Source organism: Gavia stellata, chromosome Z, assembly GCF_030936135.1.
Source record: "Gavia stellata isolate bGavSte3 chromosome Z, bGavSte3.hap2, whole genome shotgun sequence".
Classification (NCBI taxonomy): Eukaryota; Metazoa; Chordata; class Aves; order Gaviiformes; family Gaviidae; genus Gavia; species Gavia stellata.
In genome coordinates, this window is record NC_082637.1 from 32,061,870 (window position 1) to 32,078,689 (window position 16,820).

The window sequence follows — 16,820 nt, forward strand, 5'->3', positions numbered from 1 at the left end:
GTATTACTGGGTCTGCATTCGTAACAGTTCTTCGGACACTTCTATTTTAAAACATCTGCTGTTGTAACTATATCAGCATGTAAAGTGGTGTGGCCCATAACTACTGTAGGAAAAAGACAGTTTTAATCATAGATAATAATCAGAAGTGATGATTTGAGGCTTGGTTTTATGTTCTTTGTTTTGGTTTTTATGGGGACAAAGCACAGCATTGCTAGTATTATCTTGTTCATGTTTCTGTTGCTTTGTTGCAACAGTGTATCACTTCAAACAAAAAGTATTCCTAACAGTGTACACGGATTTTAATTGGCGTTATTCTAGTAACTGAACGTCTTAAATACTGTGAGACTTTGTGTGTTGCAGACAATTCTACTATTTTAGCTAAATCAGAAATGTTAACTTTGTCTCAGCCAGGGGCAGGGGCTGGAGGGGAAACACATTCCATAAAAATATTATTTCTTATGTATTTGCTTCCTTTAGTTGGAAGCAAAAAGATTATTTCCTTTACTACGCTACAAAAAGATTTGTGTTGTTATTATTATGAATGGACTGTTACCTTCTCACAAAGCCCGATCTGATTTGTTTGGTGTTGTAATCAGCTCTTCTGATAAGCTCCAAGGTCTACTTAGACCTAGCTTATAGATACCTAGCTATTTCAGAAGTTGCCCTCCTCTCCTGTACTAATCCACATTCTTTAATAACACTCAAGCAGCTTTTTACATCTGGAGGAGCTCAGCCAGCTCACAGGTGGATAGAAGTTTCTGCTGGACCTATCCAGTTGAGGTTTTATGAAATTGCCAATAAAGGAGACACCGTCTTTCTCATTATCTTTTTCTATTTTCTTATCGTCCACCAGTAACTGACTGGGAATTTCTGAACTGATTACTTGAAATTATGCCACTCTTGCTGCATTGTCAGCCTTGGCTTTTGACCTAAATTTGTCAGATGTACGTTCAGTGAGACAACAAGGTTGAAAGCTGTATTTTTTGGCTGCTTTGGTGAGAATGTTAAGGCTTCTGCAGCTCTTCATGGTCATATATTAAAATGGCTTTTATCTATTTAATTCAGAAACTACAGTTTTATGAAGATAGGCACCAGCTTCCTGCCCCCAACTGGACAGAACTAGCAAACCTTATAAACAACTGTATGGATTATGAGCCAGATTTCAGGCCTTCGTTTAGAGCAATTATACGTGACTTGAATAGTTTGTTCACTCCAGGTGAGTCTGTGATACAACAAGAATGCATTAGACAAAAGGAACCTGATTCCTATTGGTTCATTTTCATGTGGTGCCTTCTCTTTTCATATGTTGAGCCACAACCATGCTCCAAAGCAGCCCTGGAAATCGAAGATCGTAAGGACACTGTGTTACTGCCTTTTAGTTTGTTTTGAAAGAGAACACATTAAAACTTAGCATTATCATTCAAAGCAGTTTTCTGGTTTGATTAATGTCTATCCCAAACATTCTAGCCTCTTAACCAAGTATGTTATGTTTGTGACTGTCTTTCTTTTTTCTCTCAATATAATAAATAGATATCTTTTTTCGAGTGGAAGATGCATGTTACCACAAGCCCTTGTCAAGTTTACATTTCTCCCCTCTGCAGTAGTGGGGCTGTTGCACAATAGTTGCTGATTTTGAAGTACAATAGGCCTGCAAAAAAGAAAATTGTGAAATTAAAGCAGGACTTGCTATGAGTCAAGACTAGTAATTTGACTTTTTTGTAATACATCTTTGTCTTTGACTTCAAATTACTATATAGAAATTAAGGTGGTTGTTAATATTCTACTGAGCTTGGGGTATGCCAAGCAAAGGTAGAACATGCCATGATTGTAGTAAGTTTCTTCATTCTCCTATTCGCTTCTCTGTGCCTCCTGTTCCCTCTCTCTCTTCCCTTCTTCCTCCTACCTCTCAGATTATGAGCTATTGACGGAAAGTGATATGTTGCCAAATATGAGAATTGGAGCACTAGGATTTTCTGGCGCATTTGAAGATCGGGACCCAACTCAATTTGAAGAAAGACATCTTAAGTTTTTACAGCAACTTGGCAAGGTAGGATGTTTTGAAATTCTCTAATTGCCTAGGAAGGAACTATCTTTTTCAGTTATTTTCCAATGACCCCATATACAGTATTTACACTGAAACTTCTGTTACAGAAATTAATTATTTCAGACATATCTGATCACAATGTGCAGTTCCTTTTAGATCTTTTTTAGTTTCACAGTATCATTAGATAGAAGAAAGATAGCTGACCTCTACAATGCATCCAGTCACACCAAAAGGCTAAAATATTTTTCAGTAATGCGGAGCTGCATCAGACATAATTTTTTTTTTTTTTTTTTAAGCCTTGGTATTCATTTAAAAATGCTCCAGAGCAGTCTGGCATAGAACTAGTGGGGTTGGGTTTTTCTGTGCATGCATGTTCTGAGAAGTCTGAATATGCAGTCCCTAAATTCAGTGATGTCTTTGAGATTTATGTAGGCCTCGAACTTTTTAGGCTTTAGAAATCAGCATTTGGTTACTAGTTTTGCAAGTCATTTCAGCCTGGTTGTGTGAAAGCACGCGTAGACAGATGGCCAAGTGCAGCTGGCAGAACTTCACCAAGTACCATTTTTTCTAGAATGGTTGCTTGCTGTTTTATGGGTTTTTTTATTGATGTGATAGCTACATACTCCTTTCACTCCAACTACTAGTGAAAGCAAGCCTGAAAGTGAAGTAGCAGAACTGCTTCTGTTTGCAGATGTTTGGTGGTTGACTGTAAATGGTAGCATAGCATAGGGAGAGGAACAGAGTGGTAGGTGATGACTACATAAAGGAAGATAAAGGAAATATAGACAGAGAAAGGGAAGAAGGTAGAACATTGAAACAAATGGGGGAAGAACCACCAAGAAACAGGAGAATTAAGAGCCACGAGGAACCTAAATGAAGCTGTTTTTGCAAGCGCAGGAAAAGGAGTACGCCAACTGACAGATTGGAAGTGCAGGTGGAAATTGGTGAAGAAGGGGGAGAAAATGAATGGACATCGCTCCCTCTTCTTGTCCACGTTTCCTCCTGTGCTGTTTGCTTCCTTTCATAGAACATGTTTCTTGTTCTTACAGAACAGGTACCTGTGATCCTGCATTCCTTTCCTTTCAGGGAGTTTTTGTGTCGTTTCACTTAAATAATTAATTGTGGTCACCTTACTGCTAATACAGAGGCAGTATGAACAAGCACTAAGAAAGAGACAATGATGTGGATTTGTTTTTAATTCAAGCATTTCCATTTGTGATCTAGGGGAATTTTGGCAGTGTTGAGATGTGCCGGTATGACCCACTGCAGGATAATACTGGAGAGGTGGTGGCTGTGAAAAAGCTGCAACATAGCACAGAAGAGCACCTTAGGGACTTTGAAAGAGAAATTGAAATACTTAAATCTCTGCAGCATGATAACATTGTTAAATACAAAGGAGTATGCTACAGCGCAGGTATGTGCTATATTGAATACACCTTCAGGTGTACACCTAAGTATACATACTGAGAAATTCAGAGAGGTGAGTGTTTATGAAAGTCACTGGCTTGTCCTAACTTTACCAGGACTTAAGAGAGTGCAAATCAACGGGAGTAGTGTCTGTTGTATACTACTTCTCAGTACAAGGTGGACGTTTTATTCAGTCAGCTCATTGCATAATTTGATTGATTTAGAGAAAGTACCATTTTGACTAATTACTCAGTTCCTTTATCTTAAAGCATAAAAGTCTTCCTAGAAAATAATTTATGGTTAAGTGGGAAAATGCAACCATTTTGTAACTGTTGTTGGTTTTTGCTCAATGTAATGTCCCAGAGTGGATATTACCAATTCTTGTCCAGTCTGTGCAGTAAAAGACTAGACAGGAAAAATTTCAGAAACCGATGTGTTTGAGTGAATTGTTGATGCTGTTGAAGTTGATGAATGAAAGCATGGGTTCTGCCTAGGATCTTACTGTAAAGAGAAAAATCTTGGGTTCAAAATCAGACTAAGTTTTTACATATGGTAAAATTGCTGACCGGTTGATGTCAGTTGCCATTCTGGGTTTCATCTCAGCAATGCGAAGGAATTACATAAACACAGATACACACGTGTGGCACTTCTGCTTTGCTTTGGCAATAGTAGCTAAAGTATTGATGATATCTTGATTAGTGATGCTCTGTATATCAAGCATAACCACATTAGTGTTGTGTTTAAACAAATGGCATTTCCTGAACAAATGCAGTGAACTAATACATGAAAAATTGCATAGTGATGTACATATAATAAATTAGTTTTTTGGTATTAAGACTATTTTATATTACTTTTATTCATAGACATTTGTAAATACTTGGATTTCAAAACTTGTCATTGGAAAATGACAGAAAAATTGTGTTTTTTGTTGTTGTTGTAAAAGGTCGTAGGAATCTAAGATTAATTATGGAATACTTACCATATGGAAGTTTACGAGATTATTTGCAGAAACACAAGGAGAGGCTGGACCACAAGAAGCTTTTGCTGTATGCATCTCAGATATGCAAGGTAGGAAATTTCAGAAGATTGATATTTTTCAAGAAATCTTTGTCTCTTTGGTCTTGTTTCATTTGTTTCAAAACAACCATCATAGGTTGTTCTGGTGTATCTTTTATAATACTGTTGGGCTGCTAGCACCCCATAACCCTAAAAAAAGTAGCAATACATACTGATGTGCTCAAGAACTGGACAAACTTCTGAGTATCTTAATACAGGATGCTGAGACTGGTCTATCTGCTGACTGAAGCAGAACGTACTCCATTTATTTTTGTTTATTTTATAGTTTGCTTAGCTTATATCTCGTTCAGAAGAATTAAGCCCTCTTTTCTTCCTAGCGAAAGCTGAAATAAAATTTTGCAGGAGTTAATATACTCACCCAGGCAAACTGTTCGTGGCATACTGTAACTGATTTTTCAGAACTTGGACATTCAGCTATAAACCCACTGTATCAGCATGTATATGTTTAAGAAATTTACTTTAAATAATAGTAGCTTATTTACCAGAAAGAGCAGAGATATGTGATTTCTGTATGAAGAACTAGAGGCCATAGAAGTACCCAAAGCTGTAATAAAGTACTTGCTAGTCTCAATAGTTGGTACTGAACATCCTTCATAGAATTATGGAAAGGGGGGCAAACATCTCATCTTTATTGTGATACCTCATTTCCTCAGAAAGAGGGTTTATGCCTACCCTAGTTTTATTCTCTTATTATGCTTTAGATACAAGAAACTGCAGACACTAGATTTCATTCCATGTTCTGTAGTTTGGGGAAAGAAAAAAAAAAAGGGGGGGGGCAGGGGAAGAGGAAAAAAAAAAAAAGACACCCTCTCAAGGCATGTACCAGAGATATTTTTAAATTCCTTTCCCCCATACCCATATCAAAGACATGGAAACAGTAGATTACTTAAAGTAATGATTGTTCTTCAGGGTATGTAGCCCACAGATACTCTTTTGTTTGGTAATTGTGCCCTGCCACATTCAGAGCAGACGACTTTCCTTCTGCAATATCCACATAAAAGACCTGATAAGAATCAGGCAGGAGAGTCTCTGCCAGAGCCAAAAAATCGTCTCCAGGCATTCAAACTTTCACCTGGTGAACAGCGCTTGATAGTTCCCTGCTTGAAACTGGACTGACTCAGTAAAGCTTTTAGCTACTGAACCTGGGGCATTTACAGAAGGATGCTGCATGAACCTTTAGCAGGTGATCTCAGCTATTAATGTGCTTCACTGTAGCAAGGCTAGATGGGTAGTCTCCAGCAAAAACTCCTTCATGGGCAAGCAGTGTGCAATGAAGTTGGAAAAAGGGAAATGTTTACAAGTCTGCGGCAAGTATCAGCCTTTTTACAGAGAGGAAGGATTGAACATGTGACCACCCACTCGAAGAGGCTTAAAAAGCCCTCTGATCTGTGTCTCCAAAACAAGAAGTCATTCTCCAGTAACAGGCATAAGAAATTGTCTCAGTATTATTTCTGCAACAAAATAACTGTTACTGTCAGTGTTTGTAAGTCACTGAAAAAGTTTTCCTTCAAGCAAAGAGCTGGAAGAGTCTAATACTCGGCACCACCTAGGAGGACAGGGACAGTGAATCTTTAGTAGAATAAAGATGGAACAGGGATTTTTGAACACACAAAGGCTGTAGCCACTTACCTGTTTTATTCTGTGGCCATCTCAGCCTATGACCTGAAGGGTCGTAAGGTGCCTGCCCTGTTCACTCTCACAAGAAGCTGTGAAGCTTGCATATGTAAGTCTTTAGGCCTTATACAAAGCTTTATCCAAAGCCTGAATGAACAACAGTGGCAACATATCACAGGACAGTGGTCTCTGAGACAGAAGTATCTGATAGGAGGACTGGAAGGTGGATTTTGGCCTTTGCAGGCAGTGCAAGTATGGCAGGAAACTGGGAAAGGAACTGTATTCAGAAGGTACAGAGAAAAAGGTTCTTAATGTGTGTTTGTATATATGTGCACATATATATATAAAAGAAGCATTGAAATATTACAGGTCTTCAGGATGGTGATGAAAAATCAAAATAGCAGATGAAATGACTGCTTCCTAAGTACCAAGCACCAACCAAGAGGAAGGGAGCTAGAATATGCCTTCTGCAGACACTTAAGTGGGAAAATGTCCTGCTTTCATGTGACAAAGCATCGGTACACACAGTATGAGAATACGGGAAGTCCACATATAGCACTTACTTGCTCTTTTCTTCACTTTTAAGGGAAGCAAAGTCTAAGAATTAGTCTATGTGTCTTGGTTTGCACTGTTGTTGCTGTAGGACCTGCAAAGCAGAGGTTATAGTCATCACTTTAAGATTTCATTCTAATCTGCAGCATTCTGTTACTTCAGAACAACTGAAAAACATAGTGAGTACCTAATGTTAAGAAAATGGAGTCTGAATGCTTTTCTTTCTTCTTTTAGCTGATCACATACATTTCCCCCTTTCCTTTAGCTGTTTTTGCTCCTCCTGCAATGTTTGTTCTTTCAGCGTCTCACATATCTTCTTTCTGATGTACTTTTCTGTCACTCTGTCATTTTGGGGGTTTTAATCAAAAATCTTGCTCCTTCTGCCTTGCTGCTGTTATCTTAAATGTATGAGAGAAATGAAGGCATGCCTATGCCGGCGGGTAAAGATGAGTGTGTTTGCCTGCTTGCTGTGTTTTGGTTCCTTGCTACTATACTGGGAAAGGGTTCATGACTTAAAGGTGGTATTTTTTTGTGCACATCTCATACTGTGAAAAGCAGCATTTTCAGAGATGGCATTCGCTAGTGGTGGTGTTTCTGTAGATGCAAATTAGTGCAACTGTCATCTGGTACAGCTTGTGCCATTAGTACGGCTTGTCTGGTGGCAAGCAGTAGGACTCTATATTCAACTTTAAAGAATCCTGACAATAGAATGGCAAGTAAGGAAATTAACTTCTCCGTGCATCTGGTTATTGGGATGTTCTTTTTTGCTCTTTTGGCCCTGCATTTTGTTAATGCTAGCTGGTAGGAGAAGAGGCTAAGAATAAATTTATTTTTCCATCTCTTAATTCTTGAAGTGCTTCAGGTGTCCTTGCTGGAGAGCCCAACTTTAATTATAGAAACATTTGAAATCACATAATTAAACTCAACCCCATTGTTAGAGTAGTGCCACAGGATTATGACTTCCACTTAGCATTTGCGTGATTTCAATTAAGCATCTCTCTTAGAACAGGTATTTCCCAGGCTAACAGAAAAATTACTATCATCAGAGAAACTTTAGGACTGTTTTCAGTACAGTATGTAGTAGTAGTAATAAAAAGTTATAGCATTTACATAGACTGGTTGTATCAGAAACCCAGGAGTCCCACTTTGAAAAAGCTAGGTTTGGTATTTTTCAGGATAGCAGTGGATGAGTGAGTGGGTAATGAAGAACAGGGCGAATAGGGCGTTTTTGAACGGTTTTGGAACGAGATGCGAGTAAACAGCGATGCCACCTAGCGCTGCTAGGAGGTAACGAGAGTCTGAGAGGAAGGTGAGACTTTGGCGTCAAAACTATTTCTGAGGTTTCTCACTTAAAAAAAATTAAAGAAATCTTTTTGCATTAATAGTAGAACGTTGATGTTCAAAACGTTTGAGTTCAACGATGCTCTTAGCATAGGTTAATGCTTTTCAGTTGTGTTGAAGGAGCGAGATGCTTTCTTATGAAACTCTGAAACTGGCAGCTTGCTTTGTGTTTCCTTTCACATATGCGTTGGGTATCTCTTGACATTGTGCAGTGTCAAGTTCTGTCCACCATTTATTGCTGTGTAAGCAAGACCTTCTTTTTTTAGTAATGCCACTGGCACACACTGGCTTCTTCCACATGTTGTTAGCAAAAAGAATTATGTGCATTGGTAAGAAAGGATCATTAGCAGCAAAATATGACATGGCTTCGGACCAATGTTTTGTTACAGCAACCCATGGAAATATAACAATAAGCAGAACTGTGTTGATGACTAGTGGTCCATACCGAAGAGAAACATGACACACAGGTGGGAATACAGTCAGAGTACAGTTGTCAAGGAATCATAATATAAGGTTTCTTAAAGCAATCAGGAAAGCAGAAGTACAAAGTGAAGAAAAAAAAATAAATTAAATGGGTAAACAGGGCAGTTTTCTCATCCACTCTGGATTGTGTTAGCTTAGACCAAATTTTGTTTTCCTTCTGTCTATCACCGGCAAACTGCATTTGGCCACAGAAAGGAGCTGTAGCAGCTATCCAGCTACATAATCAAAAAATACTTGGCTCTGACAGGTGCTCAGTCTATCTCCCTTCAGTTAAGGGAAGTCCCTGCACTTGGAAAAAATAAATCCTCAGAGAACACAAATGTTCAAGCATTTTTTTGTTTTGATAACAATCTGTGTTTGGTTTTAACTTTGAGGTTAATTCATCTTTTCAGGGAAAGTGCAGCTACTTAATGGTAAAAGTAACTCTTTTCCTATTGTGTTCGTGAACTTTACGCCTAGGGCATGGAATATCTGGGTACAAAAAGATACGTGCACCGGGATTTAGCAACAAGAAATATCTTAGTGGAGAATGAGAACAGAGTTAAAATTGGAGATTTTGGATTGACAAAAGTCTTGCCACAAGACAAAGAATACTACAAAGTAAAAGAACCTGGTGAAAGCCCTATATTTTGGTAAGTCGTCTTTTGGTATATGAAATCATGGCATGTTTTCAGTTTTTGCAGTTTCAGCCGATTGTTTTGCATATTGTAGAATTTTTAAGTGCAAACTCCAAGTCAGTTGCCCAGCATTGCAAAAGTCATATGCCTGATGTTTGACTTTACAGAACAGCATGTAGGACTTTTCACAATATTTAAAAAAAAAAAAAAAACAAACTAAAGATTACCAGAACATTTTAAAGAAATAGTATGCAACAGGAAAGATATTCAAAGATAAAAGAAATCTAGAAGTGCCCATTCCCTAGGATGCTTTCAAAGTTTTGGACCTTTCGGTTCCCTAAACAGTGGTCGTTCATATCTTCTAGCTGAAACGTGTTGGACAGACTTCCACCAAGTGGAGTTAAATCTCTCAGACTGTAATTAGGAAGGATAAATTGGTGGGTTGAATATTCAGATAGATGTTTGTATCTGGGCATTGAGCTTCCAGAGAAGGTCTAAGTTACTCCAAAATACAGTAAACACAGTAATGCTCCAACGAGCTGCACTTAGCTTGGAAAGGAAAAGAACACTCTGTGTAGCCTGTGGGAGACTGAAAGATTATGAAATGGAAATTGGTAGACTCTGTTCAAAATGCAAAATATATACTTCAGTTCTGTTCTATAAAGACATAGAAATACCTTAGAAAACACACTGGCAGGTAACTGTGATAAAAACCATTTTAAGTCCTGATAGCAAATGAAAATGCCATTCCGTACATATGATTTTAGTCTATATTTTAGTCTGCCTTAGGCACTGTAAAAATGTCATATCTAAAGGACAAATAATACAAAATGGCATATTAGTAGATGTTATTGAGAGTTGTAAAATTTAAGTCCAGAAGTACCTGGGACACAGTTCAAGGCTCACTGAAAGTGATGGAAGGATGCTTACTGGCTATAATTGTCTTTCCAGGCCTTATCACATCAAAATCTTGTTTACTTGCACTACGGGTAAGAAAAACATCTACAACTTTGTTGGAATAAAACCACACTTGGATATAGTCATCACTGTGTTTGTTTAAGGTGGTTTGTGTTTTCAGCACCAATTAACTGTTACTAAAAGAATAGTTACTAGTGAAGGCAGTGGAAGGAAATGAGAATGTGCTAATGCTTATGAACAAAGAACACTTACTCATGAAAAAAAATCAGTCTTATTGAAAAGAAATATCTTCAAAACCAAAGAGACACATGTTACACAGACCAGTAACCCTTTTACTGTGTGTTGCAGGTATGCTCCAGAATCTCTGACAGAAAGCAAATTTTCTGTGGCCTCAGACGTGTGGAGTTTTGGTGTGGTCTTGTATGAACTCTTCACATATATTGACAAGAGCAAAAGCCCACCAGCTGTAAGTACATAGTTAATGGTTCTCAGAGGCTTTTTTTTTGTTTATTTTTTATTTTTTTAAATATATAGATTGTTCCTATACCTAAATAGATTGATATTTACTGATCCTTTTCTGGAGATACCTTAGTGTTTATGAGGCAGCATCCAATCAGAAGCAGCAACATGTTAAAAAGTACTAGTATCAAGCCGTAAGAAGGAAAGGAGATCTGAAAATTGCCTGATAGTCTGTGCAGGTCATCTTCATCCTGTATCTCCTAACTGTTTGAAAAAGATTTTTAAATCTCTCATTATATCTTCTTTCTTTTCCTTTGTGGAGAGTAATCCCAGGTGCAACTATTTCACTGCAACATGACGTGTATTTTTAATGGTATTCCAAATCTAAGGCTGAGCCAAACAAATACGTAAATATTAAGTTGATTTAAATAAGGTAACTTTAAATTATTTTGTTATGTTACCAGAACCCAAGTTATAAGTTATTGAAGTTTAAGAAAGGGAGTGGCTTTTTGCAGACTGTTGCCAGGTACCTTTAAAGAGAAATTTACAGTGGACAGCGAAAAATACTACTTGTACACATAATAACAGTTCTGCAATTGGAAATGAGATTCACGATCTTACTTATACCTAGAAGTCCTCTGCAGGCATAGCAGAGGAGAGTTGAGCCTTATATATTTACTGGAGCTGTCCTCACCCTTGGCCAGTGTCTCAGTCCTGGCAAATGTAGTTTTGAGAGCTGAACAATGGTGATAGGCAAAAATGCACTTGAAAGAACTCTGTATTGAACTCAGTGGACCTCTTAGAAATTCGATAAAATAACTAAGCTATCAAGGAAGAACTCTCAAGGCTGGGGCAGCTCTTCCTGCATAATAATATAAACATTTCAGACACCTGGGGTTCTTCTTCAGAAGGATTATGAAATAGAAAGTGGTAGTGTAAGTCATGGGCGCAGGTGGAATATACTTTGAAGAAATCAGCTCTACATGTGCATTCACCACTTCATCAGTTTGGTTATCCTATTGGTATGTATCAAGAAAAATTAATTTTACCAATTAGCCAAAGCAGTCTGTTTAACTGTCATAGTCTTTACAATTATACATTGTTTCTCCAACTTCGGCCATTTGCACATTCTACCAACAGTTGTTTCACATTTTCATGTCAAGGATCATTAAATAAATGTATGTAATACTGGAGGGAAAATAATTCCTTTATGGTGCTTAGAAATTATTTTCAGTTAATAGTACTTCCTCATTTACTTTTCTCCTCTGGCAATCTGAGTAAGATTTTAATCTACTTTTTGGGTTATGTTGATTTTTGGATAGCAAGATTTATCTAAGCTATTTTGGCTGGCTTTAATTATGTTACTGTTTCTGGCATGTAGTTACTGATTAATCCTGTTAATATTTTTTTTATTTTTATACGTCAGTATGACATTAACTGTTTTCTGTTTGACTGGTATTTTTCAAAGCATCAAGACCTTGTTTTAATGTTTCAGGGAACTCTTTAGAATTAGCTGTGAGGTTTATCCTTTTAAAACTCTTAAAAATGTTGATCGTCATCTGATGATTAAGAAGATTTTTCAGTTGTTGCTTTAAATTGTGTATGTATCATCCTATTTTTATACACACACACACAAAAAAAATTGAAATTATTTGTATGTTCTCTGAACTTGTAATTTATAATTTTATCATTTTTATGTACCATTCTATTTATTATTATTATTTTTTATTCTTATAAAGAATTTTCCTTTGGTAAGAATATTGCGGTATCTTTTTTTCCTTTAAAAATAATTTATGACAGTCAGCCTTCTGTTTCAGGAGTTCATGCGCATGATTGGCAATGATAAACAAGGGCAGATGATTGTATTTCATTTGATAGAGCTTTTGAAGAATAATGGACGACTACCGAGACCAGATGGATGCCCTGATGAGGTGAAGTATTGTATTAATATGTTACTATAGTCTGAAAGATGCTCAGTCAGGGTGAGTACCTAGTAAATGCAAACCTCGTGTTTTGTTCTGTGTGGATTACTGAAGCATTTATACAGGCAGAATGGCTGTGCTGTTATTTTAGCAGTTGCATGATGAGTATAATCAAATTTCTTCTCTGATTCTTTAGATTGCATTCCGTCAGGAGCCTAGAATGTAGAGTTTCTAAATATATGAAGTAGGACTATTATGACTGACTGCTGTACTGGGGCACTCAGGCTTGTATTTCAAAAATACAAATTTATTAAGGTAATGAGATTAGTGTCTAGAACTTGTTCCATGGAAGTTCCATATAGAGATTCTTGTTCAAAGCTATGAACTGTGGATTCTTTTGAAGTCTGTAACGTTTAGTAGAAGTATCTTAATATCTGTGTAAGGTTTTTCACATTTAATTTCAAGATTTAAAGAACTCCTTATCTTGATTATTTTGCTTCTCTTGCTTTTCTCTCTTCAGGCATAGAACTACCCATGTTTACAATGTATATTATTCACTGTCCAGCATTCTCAGCCAAGAGCTACCTGCAGACTGTAGGCACAGTTAAGTAGATGAATCAGATTTTGTATGTTCAGGGCCTCCAGATTTGTATTCACGTTCCTCATAGATACTGCAGTGTATATGTATGTAAAGCCATCCTCAGAGCACACAAATTAATTCAGTGTTCTTTTGGTTTTGCTAACACTCCAGATGTTTTAAAAAATACTTTCATGCTACTTCTAAGTCTTGTAGTTCTCTATTCTTCAGAGCAGGATGCACTTCAGCTTGAGTCAAACTGGTAGGGCTGAGTAGGTGAATCAGTAGGGAAAGGTTGTAAGTAAAATAGTTATGCTTTTTAACATGTATAACTTCCAGCTCAGATCAATTGCTACGTCCCTTTAAAATCAAGCACACTTGGCAATAAGTCAAGAAATAATCCATTCAAAACTGGAGGCAGAGGAGAGATCAGGGTCAAGTGGTCAAGAAGAGAAGAGAAAGAATGGTACAGGTCAGGTAGGGAAGCCACAGGGGAAGAAATAGTCTACAGAGAATCAAAAGAGAAGTCTCTGAAGTAACCTTTCTTGCATTGTGAGTACAGCAATTGCTGAATTGCAAAGGTTTGGCTTTTTGTAGATAACCTGAATGTCATATGTATAAGATAATACATAATCTGTTTTACTGACACTGTATCCAAACTAATGGCAAAGGTTTCAATGTCTGACATTTCTTCGGATATCAAAGCAAGATGGAAATGTCTATCTTGTCAGAAACTGTGCTCTTCCCGTTTTGATCCTGAAAGGCCAGTCATCACAGATATTAAATCTTCCAGATGTCTGTAGCTTAGAAGCTGCTTGAGACTTGGGTCTAAAGCAGCTTGGTCAATGCAGGAGTTTCAGATTTGCTGAAAAGTAAGGAACTGATGTTACTTTTTTTTTCCTGGGAGCTGTGCAGATTGTTCTTAAGCAACATGTAAAAAATTGTTGGAAGTATGACAAGTTGGTAATAATGATCTGGGTTAAATTAGTGAGAAGAGTATGCGTGAAGAGCTTGGAACATTGTTTTGTGACCAGGTATCAGGTACATGTTTGGGAAAAGAGAAAAGTGTTGCCAAATGCCTGTTGTAATAGAAATCTTTTCCAAAAATCGTTTAAATCTACTTCTATTAGAAGTAGCTTCAGTTTGCACAGTAACTTTTCTGGCTTATTTCTGATTATTTATAAAGAATAATTAAGAATTTAATACACAAATGTGGAGAAGTCCATGTTAACATTGCAGGGGAAGCTTAATTTAGAATTGCTGTCTTTGTAAATCTGATTTTTGGTCAGACTTGTAAAGCATTTGTCATTTTAAACATTTTTAAGCTTTCCAAAAAGTAAGAGCAAGCAAGAAGATAAAAACTTAGCAAAATAACATGTCTCTTAAAAGCTTCAAAAACTAGTTGAGTGAATTTCCATACTAACTTTAAAAAACCCTCTTCTTTTATAATAAGGGCTTTTGCAGAACTAGCTGTGCTCACTTCTTGCTGTCATTTGAGGTCAAGCAGATAAACTGATTGGTATAGCAAGCCTTTAGGCACACCCTTGTGCCACTGTTGCTTGGAAGCATACAGTTAAGTTGGATGTTCTTTGGACCAGTTCAAAGTAACTATTAATTATTTGTAGCATCTGTTTACCTACTACCGATTTTCTTTTGTTTCTTCTCCAGATTTATGCTATCATGAAAGAATGCTGGAACAATAATGTTACCCAGCGCCCCACCTTTAGGGATCTTGCTCAGCGAGTGGATCATATAAGGGACAACATGGGTGGATGAGAAAACTGGCCCTCCTTCAGAGGATGTGTTGGAATGCATAACAAAATGTGCTTGGTCTGCTGTGTATAATTGACATATATACACATGTGCATCTTACCTTTGCTGGAAGTAAAATCTGTGTGGCAAATATCCTATCTCAATCTGCATACTGAGGAATCCTGCTGGTTTTCTTTATCAGGATATATTTGTTACTATGAGAACATGTTGAAATTCTCAATAGGGAGAGAAATTATTTTTCTAAATAAAATAATCTATACATGGTCAGTCTACAACACCATTATTTGCCTTACTTGGCAATGCAAAAAAGAGGTGACTTAAAATGTGGTGAGATTAAGAGATGAAAAGACAGTGTATTTCCTTGTTGAAATGGAGATACACAGAAAAGACTTCTAGAAGTCTTTTCACACTGAGTATATAGTGACTTGGCACCCTCTTTTGTGTGTTGCACAAGGGCTTGTGTTTGTTAATACAGTTTTATAATTTTTTCATTGTTGATGCAGAAATGGCTTCTCTGTATAACAAAACAGAAGTGGTTATGTAATCCAGAAACTTTTAATGTGCCTGTCTGAATCAGTTATCAGCCAGCAATATAAACAAAAAGTTGTAACAGGCTGTGTGATGTACTCTAAGTATTTTGAGGGAAAGAGAGCAAATTGTTCTTAATTTGGAGAGCCAGAAAACCTACTCATCCATGAGAAAATTTTAATTTAAAATGAAGGAGAAAACATGTTACTCAGTTTTTCTTACTCTTCTTTTTCTCTGTTGAGTAAGTATTAGATTATCTTTATGTAATTGAAGATACAGTGACAAGTAGAAGTGAAGCCATTTTATACAAGGCAGTGTCTTCAGTTTGTTTCTGAATATGAAAAAGCTAAACATACTGCTTTTAAATGCTGCTCTTTTATTCTTTCCATCTTTTTAATTTTCATGCAATCATAAATGTATCTATAAATTGGGAACTTTTCAAAGCAGAATTAAAAGTCTAGAAAATGCCCTCCATTTCACAGTTCCTGACTTTGCTGTTAAGATGATCACCTTATACCTTCCTTCCAGTACACAAAAAAGAATGCTTATGGCCCAGTATCTGATATGGCTGGTCACAGCCACATCAACTGTATTTTGTAATGAAGTGGCCCAAGTTACCTACTATTTCTTTCTGTGGTAATACCCAACATAAGACTACTTGGAAGGAAGAATTACAAATGCAATTGTTTCACAGTCAGCAGGGGGCAAGGACATGATCCCAGTTACTGAGAACTAGAAGGAGATCAGAGCTACCTGAACAGATTACTTACTGTGTATAATTTGGCTTTTGAAATAAGTCTAACAAAAATTCATGGACAAGGCAACTCTTGATTTTGCCTCTGGGCATAAAACTTGGGGATAATCTTATATCTCAAAGCGGTAAAGCTGCAGGTTTTGTTTATTTTTAGTTCAAATAATCTTTTTTTGTTTTTACTTAAGCATTATTGTTTGCAAAGTACAATGCTTGTTCTTCTTGGACTTTTGCTGAGAGAAGTTCAATTAAGGGGATATACAACTTGGCAAACTGACCTGACATCCAGATTTGTGTTTAAAATGAAGTCGTCTTTTTTAAAATTCGTGGCAGTGAGTCAGTGAAACAGAGGAGTTACTGTCACTGTGGGGCCTCCTTAAGATTTGTAGTTAACTACATCCATCTTACCAGAAGTTTAAGTACCTCAACTTTAAAAAAAAAATTTAAAAATTCCTTACTTCGTGTAACATAGTGCCAGTATAGCAATGTTTTGTACCACTATGATGCTTCTTTCCCACAGTCACTCGTACAAAATTATGATTTTGTGATATGGCAGATTGCTAAATAGGGAGGGCAGCATCAGCCCTCTTTCTGCCCATTGCATTTAATACTATTTCTGTTGGTTTTCTTGCCACCAAGCACTTGCACAGACAATTTTTAAAACTAATTTCACAATCAGTTTTTAAGCTGCAGAGAACTTAAGTGCTTGTTCAACTTAACATCTTTTTTCTCCATTTCTATACATTGCTTTGAAGAT

At 36.9% G+C, this 16,820-nt stretch overlaps 1 protein-coding gene across 1 annotated transcript in view; it reads left to right on the plus strand.

Annotated features, from left to right (window-relative positions):
• The window catches only part of JAK2 (Janus kinase 2), a 51,570-nt gene extending 36,448 nt beyond the window's left edge, over nucleotides 1-15,122 (plus strand). Inside the window, exons 17-24 of the mRNA XM_059834441.1 lie at nucleotides 1,066-1,216; nucleotides 1,911-2,047; nucleotides 3,269-3,458; nucleotides 4,395-4,519; nucleotides 8,978-9,150; nucleotides 10,402-10,519; nucleotides 12,330-12,443; nucleotides 14,680-15,122. Of these exons, the coding sequence (XP_059690424.1) occupies nucleotides 1,066-1,216; nucleotides 1,911-2,047; nucleotides 3,269-3,458; nucleotides 4,395-4,519; nucleotides 8,978-9,150; nucleotides 10,402-10,519; nucleotides 12,330-12,443; nucleotides 14,680-14,787 (1,116 nt within the window). The 3' untranslated portion in view covers nucleotides 14,788-15,122. The remainder of the gene's footprint in view (nucleotides 1-1,065; nucleotides 1,217-1,910; nucleotides 2,048-3,268; nucleotides 3,459-4,394; nucleotides 4,520-8,977; nucleotides 9,151-10,401; nucleotides 10,520-12,329; nucleotides 12,444-14,679) is intronic.
• The last annotated feature ends 1,698 nt before the right edge of the window (nucleotides 15,123-16,820 follow it).